The 10,073-nt window shown below is 36.6% G+C and overlaps 1 protein-coding gene across 1 annotated transcript in view; it reads right to left on the minus strand.

Annotated features, from left to right (window-relative positions):
• GYS2 (glycogen synthase 2) overlaps positions 1-9,684 on the minus strand; it is a 72,283-nt gene extending 62,599 nt beyond the window's left edge. Inside the window, exon 1 of the mRNA XM_002823016.6 lies at positions 9,564-9,684. Coding sequence (XP_002823062.1) covers positions 9,564-9,684 — 121 coding nt within the window. The remainder of the gene's footprint in view (positions 1-9,563) is intronic.
• Positions 9,685-10,073: the final 389 nt, after the last annotated feature.

Raw genomic sequence — 10,073 nt, forward strand, 5'->3', positions numbered from 1 at the left:
CCAAGAACACGAAAGCAAATGCAATAAAAACAAAGATAAATAGTTGAGACTTAATTAAACTAAAGAGCATTTGCATACAAAAGGAACAGTCAGCAGAGTAAACAGACAACTCACAGAGTGGAGAGAAAAATCTTCACAATCTATACATCTGACAAAAGACTAATATTCAGAATCTACAATGAACTCAAACAAATCAGTGAGAAAAAACACACAAACAATCCCATCAAAAGGTGGGCTAAGGACATGTGTAGACAATTATCAAAAGAAGATATACAAATGGCCAAAAAACATATGAAAAACTGCTCAACATCACTAATGATCAGGGAAATGCAAATCAAAACCATAATATGATACCACCTTACATCTCCAAGAATTACCACAATCAAAAAACAAAAAACAGTAGATGTTGGCATTGATGTGGTGAACAGGAAATATTTCTACATTGCTGGTGGGAATGTAAACTAGTACAACCACTATGGAAAACTGTGGAGATTCCTTAAAGAACTAAAAGTAGAACTACATTTGATTCAGCAATCCCAGTACTGGGTATCTACCCAGAGAAAAGAAGTCATTATGGGCAAAGATACTTGCACACGCATGTGATAGCAACACAATTCACAATTGCAAAATCATGGAACCAACCCAAATGCCCATCAATCAACAAGTGGATAAAGAAACTGTGACATATGTATATATGATGTAATACTACTCAGCCATAAAAAAGAATGAATTAATGGCATTCACAGTGACCTGGATGAGATTGGAGACTATTATTCTAAAAGTAACTCAGGAATGGAAAACCAAACATTGTATGTTCTCACTGATACGTAGGAACTAAGCTATGAGGATGCAAAGGCGTAAGAATGATGCAATGGACTTTGGGGACTTGGGGGAAAGGGTGGGAGGAAGGTAAGGAATAAAAGACTAGGGTGCAGTATATTGCTCTGGTGATGGGTGCACCAAAATCTCACAAATCACCACTAAAGAACTTATTCATGTAACCAAATACCACCTGTACCCCAATAACTTATGGAAAAATAAAAAATATATATATAATTTAAAAAAATTAAAAATAAAAATGTTTTATATGAGTCTCAAAAAAAAATGTAATCCCCAATACTGGAGATGAGACTTGTCAGGAGGCAGTTGGATCATGGGAGAGGATCCCTCACGAGTGGCTTAGCATCATCTCCTTGGTGATAAGTGAGTTCTTGCTCATTTAGTTCACATATCTGTTTAAAAGATTCTGGAGCCAGTTGTGGTGGCTCACACTTGTAATCCCAGCAATTTAGGAGGCCAAGGTTGGCAGATCACTTGAAGTCTGGAGTTCAAAACCAGCCTGGCCAACATGGCAAAAATCCCATCTCTACTAAAATGCAAAAATTAGCCAGGTGTGGTGGTGCATGATGGTAGTCTCAGCTACTCAGGAGGCAGAGGCATGAGAATCACTTGAACCTGGGAGACGGAGGTTGCAATGAGCCAAGATTGCACCATTGCACTCCATTGTGGGCAACAGAGTGAGACTCTGTCTCAAGAAGAGAAAAAGAAAGAAAGAAAGAAAGAAAGAAAGAAAGAAAGAAAGAAAGAAAGAAAGAAAGAAAGAAAGAAAGAAAGAAAGAAAGAAAGAAAGAAAGAAAGAAAGAAAGAAAGAAAGAAAGGAAAGAAGGAAGGAAGGAAGGAAAAAGAAAGGGAAGGAAGGAAGGAAGGAGAAAGAAAAGAAAGAAAGAGAAAAAAGAAAGAAAGAAAGAAATAAATAAAAAGAAAGAGCAAGCAGGCAGGCAAGAAGGAAGGAAGGAAAGAAGGAAAGAAAGAAAGAGAGAGAGAGAGAAAGAAAAGAAGAAAGAGTGAGAGAAAGTCTGGGGTCTTCCCCTTCTATCCTTTGCTCTTTCTCTTGTCATGTGATGTGCCTTCTCCTGCTTTGCCTTCTGATATGAATAAAAGCTTCCTGAGGCCTCACCAGAAGCCAAGCAGATGTGGGTGCCATGCTTCCTAAACAGCCTGTGGAACCTTAAGCAAATTAAACCTCTTTTCTTTATTGATTACTCAACCTCAGATATTTCTTTATAGTGATGCAAAAATGGCCTAATACAACCCCTATTTCTTGCCATATAAAACATTAATTCAAGATGGATTAAAGACTTAAATATAAAACTTAAAACTATAAAACTACTAAAAGAAAACCTAAGGGAGACACTTCAAGACATGGCTTTGGGCAAAGATTTTATGGCCGACCTCAAAAGCGCAGGCAACAAAAGCAAAAATAGACAAATGGAACTATATTAAGCTAAAATACATCTGCACAGTAAAGGAAACAATCAACAGAGTGAAGAGACAACCTGTTGAATGTGAGAAAATATTTGCATACATTTGAAAAGGAATTAATCTCCAGAATATATAAGAAACTCAAACAACTCAACAGTGGAAAAACAAATAATCTCATTAAAAAATTGGCAAAGGATATGAATAGACATTTTTCAAAAGAAGACATGCAAATGCACAACAGGTATGGGGAAAATGCTCAACATTACTAATCATCAGGGAAATGCAAATCAAAACCACAATGAGATATCATCTTATGCCAGTTAGAATCATCATGATTTAAATAAATTAATAAATAAATAACACATGCTGGCAAGGATGTGAAGGAAAAGGCACTCTTAGGCACTATTGGTAAGCATGCAAATTAGTATAGCCACTATGGAAAACAGTATGTAGATTTATCAAAAAGCTAAAAATTGAACTATCATAAAATCCAGCAATCCTATTACTGGGTATTTATCCAAAGGAAAAGAATTCAGAATAACAAACAAATACTGCTACCACACTGTTTATTGCAGCACGATTCACATTAGCAAAGATATGGAATCAACCTAAGTGTCCATCAATGGATGAATGAAGAAAATGTGGTGTATACACCCAACGGAATATTATTCAACCATAAAAATATAAAATCATGTCATTTGCCGCAACATGGATGAAACTGGAAGTCATTATGTTAAGTGAAACAAGCCAGGCATAGAAAGACAAATTTTGCGTGTTCTCACTGATATGTGAGAGCTAAAAAGGTTAACGTCATGTAGGTACAGAGTAGAATGACAGATACCAGAGGCAGAGAAGGGTGTGTACATTATGGGAGGAAGGGAGATGAAGAGAAGTTGGTCAATGGAAACAAACAGGCAGTTAGATAGAAGGAATATATTCCGATGTTCAACAGCAAAGTAGGGTGATTATAGTTAACAACAATATATTGTATATTTCAAAATAGTAGAAGAGAGGTCTTGAAATGTTCCCGACACATAGAAATGATAAATACTTGAGGTGATGAATACCCCAAATACCTGACTTGATCATTATACATTATATGCATGTAACAAAATGTCACATGTACCTGATACATATAAACACGTTATATATCAATAAAAGAAAGTCGATCTCATATTGGTTGAGGCCTGATTGTAAGTAAATCTTTGTCCCTCCAGACATTTCCCTGTACAGTCTTGCTGTGAGGAGCTTCTTTTACTGCTATTTCTTATATTCCAACACCATTTTAGCCTTTTTTTTTGTCCTCCCCATATTTTTACCTCAGTTTTTACTGTTTATGTAGCACACTTTGTGCTATAGTTTACCTTAGTTTTTACTATTTATAAAGCACATTTTGCCCCGAACTTCTCTCTTAGCAAGCTAGAATATAAGTGAATGCAATAGCATAGAGACAGGGTCATTCCTATTTTCAAATTTGAGGTATAAACCAAGGAGATTTACATACACATATATATTTTTAAATCTGCAAATAAATAGTTTTATTCTGACATTAAAAAAGAAAACACTTAATATCATTAATGAATGATCATTTTACCACAGCGTAGGTCATTGAATTTGAACTTAACCCTCACTTTCAAACAAGTACTTTGTATTTTATTGATCTCTATTTTCCTGGAACATGGGGGCTATGTTTAGTTTGAGGACAAAGTATCACAACTTTCACCTGAAAGAAAAGATGAGCTACCATGGTACATATAACAACGAGGTGGTTAAAACTCTAAGTCGTCATCGGGCAACACTGCCAATTTACTAAAAATCACTATTTCAAAGAAGTATAGAATTGATATCAACCAAAATAAGGATATCTCTCTCTCCCTCTTTCTTGCTCTCTCTCTCTCCCCCCATCTCTCTCCATCTCTGTCTCTCTCTATATATATGTATAAACACATATATACATATTATACGCATATGGAGAAATTTCACTATTTTGTATGTGCTTAAAAATTACAGACTTTGGAAGTCATATGACTATTTCAGTGTGTGTGGCTACTAATCTGATCCTCCTGTTCCAAAACACAGTTGCAGAGCAGAGAAAGTCATTTTACAGTTAGAATATCATTTTATAAGGCAGCAGGTCTGGTAGGAAGGAGATTAGGTGCTACTTGTGACAAAGGTCAGGAAATATTTGTGTTCCCAGCACTTTTCTAGATCCTCAGTTAAAATCAAAGCAGCTGCAGTCTTGGCAGTGGGAGGTGATACTCACACTTTGAACAAGACCACCTGCACTACCTACAATGGCAGCTCCAAATATTTTATATGAAAGGGGCGTAGACATAGCATGCTGAATGAAAAGGAAGTGAGTAGACTAGTGTTTTCCTTGAAGCTGTGCAACCAAGCATAGTTTTTACATAGATTGTGTGTTTCACATGGTGTGATAACAGCTTGAGGTGCCATTGACATGGCCCACCGGCTTATCCACATCAGTAATTAGGGCAAAGAAATCCTGATTACTATGCATCCCATGATTGAAGTAACATTGATGTATATATATTTTTTCCTATTCTTTCTGTTTTTGTGTTTTAAAATGCAATTATGGACATTCAAAGTGAAAGCTGGTATGACAATACATGAGCTAACTTCCTCATTTTATGAATAAATTTTATAAAGAAATAAGCTAATACCTACAGAGTGTTTATTAAATGCTACGCACAGTTCTGAGTGATTTACAACTGGTATTTCTTTTAATTTTCACAACATTATTACAGGTAGATGCTGTTATCTTTATTTTATAGATGGAGAAACTGAGGCACAGAGAGGCTATGCAATAAATCTCAACATCACCCAGGTGATGGTGGAGTTGGAATTCCAAATCATGCAGTCTGACTTTAGAGCCCACAGGCTGTAGACAGCAAGATAATAAGTAAAGGAACGGAGCAACAAATTGATGGATCTTTTTGCTTTTGCTTGTTTGTTTGGAACAGGGTCTCACTCTGTCACCCAGGCTGGAGTGCAATGGCACAATCTTGCTCACTGAAGCCTCACTAGAACGCCTGGACTCAAGTGATCCTCCTGCTTTAGCCTCTCAGGTAGCTAGGACTACAGGTGTAAGCCTCCATGGCCAGCTACAGAAATTTTTTAAATTTCTGTATAAACACGGTCTCCCTATGTTCCCCAGGCTGGTATCCGACTCCTGGTCTCAAACAATTCTCCCACCTCAGCCTTGAAAAGTGTTGAGATTACAGGTGTGAATCACCATGCTGGGCCTTGATGGATCTTTCAAAGTGGTAGGGAGTGGGAGAAAAAGAGGAAGAACAAAAACAGTATCGCAAAAGATACACATCATTAGGTCTTGGGAAGGATGGGATCGTTTTTATTCTGCTCTAGAGAAAAGCCATTTGGAAAACTTCTGTGTTAACAAAAAACAGCCCAGTAGCTTAGTATTAAACTTTAGAGCAGTTGTTCTTTACGGCAATTACAGGGGCCTTCAGGAAGCTGATGGAAGTGTGAAGTCCTCTTCTCAGAGAAAAGTACTTCTATACACGTGCACCTAATTTTTAGATACAATTTCTGAAGGTTTAGAAACTCCTTGAGTTCACTTATATCAAAGTCCTCACCTTTAGAACTCCTGTCCTAGAAGAGTGGACTCATGATTATAATTTCTTCCATAATCACTTTGACTATAGTTTTCTGAATTCTTCCCTGTGCCACTTGTACCATGTAATTCAGAGGTGTAGTGTCAAGATTGAGGAGGAAGCAGGTAAAGTATGTCCAGCAATATGTTGGCTTAGGCAAAAACAAATTGTTTCTAGTTCATTTTAAGAGGGAAGCATTTATTTCGGGACTACATCGCACAAGTCTTTACAACTCTTAAATTAACTTTCATTATGTGTGACAACATTTATTAAACTTTTTAAATGATGCTAAATATCCTTAGCATGTTAATTTCTCCATAGTCTGTAATGTTCTGAGCAAGTGTGTGCAGAAGAAATGATTGGAGTAAGACCTGGGCAAAGGAGAGAGTAAACATTTTTCCCCCACATTTCGGCAAAACTTTCCATCCTGGATCACACCACAGTCTTATTTCCCTACTCTCCACTCCCTCAACCGGTAACAGTGCTTATTCCAAAACATACCTGACTACTTAGCACTTACCACTACTGTGTATAGAATTTCAGTGACTCCTCATTCATTGTTCATAGCCTGGAGACAAAACTCCTTAAGGCTATTAACTCCCCCTGAGCTTCACAATCTAGTCCCTGCAGGTCTCTCCCATCTTCTCTCATACTCCTCTCCTTTTCCCTCTCTGAGCCCCCATCAGATCTTCGAACAGAGAACACTTCTGCATCTTGGCATATATAGTTCTCTCACATAGAACACTTTCTCCCCTTTAGCTATTTATCCTTCAAATGTCAGCTCAAACATCTCGTCATTAGAGAGGTTTTTCCCAAACCTCTAGGTAACTAGGTTAGAAACCACTCCCCACTCCATGGTACACTGTATAGTCTTAGGACACCTGGTTCCCTTAGTCTCACGCTCATCACATTTGACTGTATTGTATGTTCAATGTCTACCTTCTACAAATTTGTCAATTCTTGAAGATTAAGAATCAGTTCTGTATTCTGAACTCTGTCTCCCTCGCCTCTCAGTGCCTGATACCTAATAGACACTTGATGAATCCTTACCAAATAATAAAATGGATTAATGAATAAAAGCAATACATTTCAAGGTTAATATTAACAAATTTAAAACGTTATTTTGAGGTCTGAGAATTAGTACCCAAAACTAACTGTGACTCTCTCATTTGTTATGTTTTTCACATTTCCATTGTTCATGGGCAAAATTCTGGCAGCAAGGGATTTTTCTTTTAAGAAACCTTTTGTTTTCTTGGATGTGAATACATTTCCTTGTTTGCCAGAAAACATGGTAAGATAACTGGAGAGTACAACATTCATTTTATTCGTGAAGAAACTGTTATTCAGTTTAAGGGGTTCTTTTTCAGAAAGTTTCAGAAATCCACGACCTTTGACTGCAAGTACTGTGTTCTTTCATCTATAGGATATTTCCTTTGAAAACTGAGGTTTTAATATTTAATTCTTACATAATAGTAAAAAAGTGAATTGGCCTTGGAAAAGACCTAAATCCTGGTCCTAACTCTGCCATTTGCTTGATCATTAAATGCCTCTATGAATCAATTTTCTCTGTCAAGTGGAGGAGTGGGATTCATAATCTCTAAGATACCTCATATCACTACTATGAAATGCAGGGAAGCAAAAATTCAAATCATTAAATTTAAAGAAACTGGAGTGGTAATGTATTCTTAGGAATAAACACAATAATTATCCATCTATATGAAAATCTCTAACCATACCAGGCTATGATAATATTACAATAAAGATATATTGAAGATGATATCAACTTGGGTAAATCACATTGTGGGGACCTCTTCACAAAAAGACTTCCCTTCCCCTTGAAAGGGAAATGATAGAAAATAAGTCTTAAAGGCAGCTTAGGGGTTGAAAAACAAATTTTTTCAAAAAAAATCCAGTGAGCATTTTCTATGTACCAGGCACTGTTCTAGACCCTGAGATCAGCACACATGCTACTGATTATAAGATCCATAAAATAACTTAGTTTCACTGGCGTGTTCCCAGTGCCCAGGAAACAGTGCTCCATTAATGTTTGTTAAATGATGAGAAAAGAGGAAAGCAGAAGGGGCTCTGCTCAGGTGCAGGAACTTGTGCAGAGATCTTCTGGACTGATTTCCAGTGCTAACAAGTCCCTTCCAGTTTTATCCACCAATAAGCTATGTCCTTGAGCTCCTGCCCACTCTCTAGAGAAAACTTTTATTTCAAGGCATACTCTGGGATTCACGTGTGATAGAGATGGTTCCATTCCCAGGAACTTTGGGCATCTTTAAAAACTGGACTGGAAAAATTTGTGACTAGAAAAAGGATGTTAAGAACACGTACTCATTTCAGGATAAAGATCTCTGAGGAAAAGAATAAAAAATAATTTAAAAAGAAACAACAGAAACAGGTACTCATAAAATACTTCACTTCTCTGTGATAAGGTTTCTGTCCTCCTAGATTCTTTCTCACTAAACTACAGAGAATAAGACCATGCTTTGTTCTCTTATATGCATTCTGTCCACTTCTACATAGGCAAAATTGACTTTTAATTTTGATTTTATGAATGCATACACACGAGAACTTTGAACAGTTAGTATAAGGTGAAAAATCAGAACGCATGCCATATATAATGCCTTTAATTTTGAGATTATGCTGGCTCTGATTAGCCAAAAGAAGGAAGTAATGTATCACATTCTGGTTATTATTTCAAATCCTTTAGATTACTGTAATAAACAGGTAATAATAAACACAAAATGAAAAATAAACATGTTATATATCACAACACATGTCATAATTTCAGATCCTTTAAATCACACAAGTCATCACTGCCATTTACCCAGCAATCAGTTGGCTTGATTCTTCAAGATCTTGAGGAACTCAGCCTTCAAAACCATTACTTTTTCTTTGCTAATGTTCCTTCAATAGTCTTGACACTTTTAAACTAGAGCGTATAAATCCACAAGGAATTGTTTTATAATTTTATAGATGTCTTTATTTTCAAAATCATTTACATTGTGGTTCTCTACCATGCCTTCTCTTACCCAGCACAAATGAGGTTATACCTCACTCGCAAATTGTTTTATCAATTTGATTTTCTATATTTTATAATTCCTACATAAGCATAGCATTGAAGAAAAAAATTACTTTCATTCTGAAAAGGAGCACAGTATTTTGCCTTTTGAGAAGCTCCTGAATTAAAACATTAATTCCAAGCTAATTGTGAATATGAAACATTCTTAAGCATTTCATATAATCACTAACAGAATGTAGAGTTAAGGTTTCCAACTGGTTCTAATCACATATACATCTTCCTAAAATAAAATGTTTAATTATACTATTTTGCTGAGAAAAATTTTAAAACAAAAAATGTAAACATTAACTTTTTATTTCTATTTTGTCATAATATGGATTTTAAATTTTAATTTAAATGCACATTCCATGGCAATGGCTAATATATTCAACTTTCTCCCTCTTCAACACATACACAAGTCTGTATTCATAGCCTGTTGTAATAGACAAGGTTAAATGTAGCCTAAATGTACATTCCATTTAAATGCTTTCCTCACTCACTGGCAATTGGTTATCACTAGAGAGTTATCTGTGAAATCTTACTCTACATTCCTCAGTCACCTAGTGAAGGTGTACTGATCTACCTTCAGGAGCAGTACAAACCTTTATTGGTCACTTCCCAAGCAACTTCAAAGAGCAGTAACTCCTCCACAGGAAGTTCTTCGACTTCCCACTGGGGAAGCCCACCCAGGGATGTTACAGACAGGGATCGGCCTCGAAGCATTCTTCTTACAGTCCTCTGAGACTCCTTTGAATCCCTGTTTCAATTAGTTGTAATCCCAGGAGAAGTACACTTAGAGACACAAAAGTTAGAGTTGGTAGAGTTACCAGGCTTTGGTAGCTTCTCTTGGGAATAAACTAGTAGCATGAAATCTTATGTGCTTCTCAGAGAATTCCTGGTGGAAGGAGGAATTCTTCCGCCTCTTTCCCGTCTTTCTGGGCAGGTATTGTGAGGACAGTATCTGCCCTATCAGTATCTACCCAAACAATCCAGAGCTGTCAACAGAAAAATCCTGTGATTCAGGACATAGGTAAGCACCTCCTGGGATAGGCAGGGCATGACCCAAGTTCAGTTTTAGCCCTTGTCCTTTTGACCAGACTCCTAGATTCATA

This window comes from Pongo abelii, chromosome 10 (genome assembly GCF_028885655.2).
Source record: "Pongo abelii isolate AG06213 chromosome 10, NHGRI_mPonAbe1-v2.0_pri, whole genome shotgun sequence".
Classification (NCBI taxonomy): domain Eukaryota; kingdom Metazoa; phylum Chordata; class Mammalia; order Primates; family Hominidae; genus Pongo; species Pongo abelii.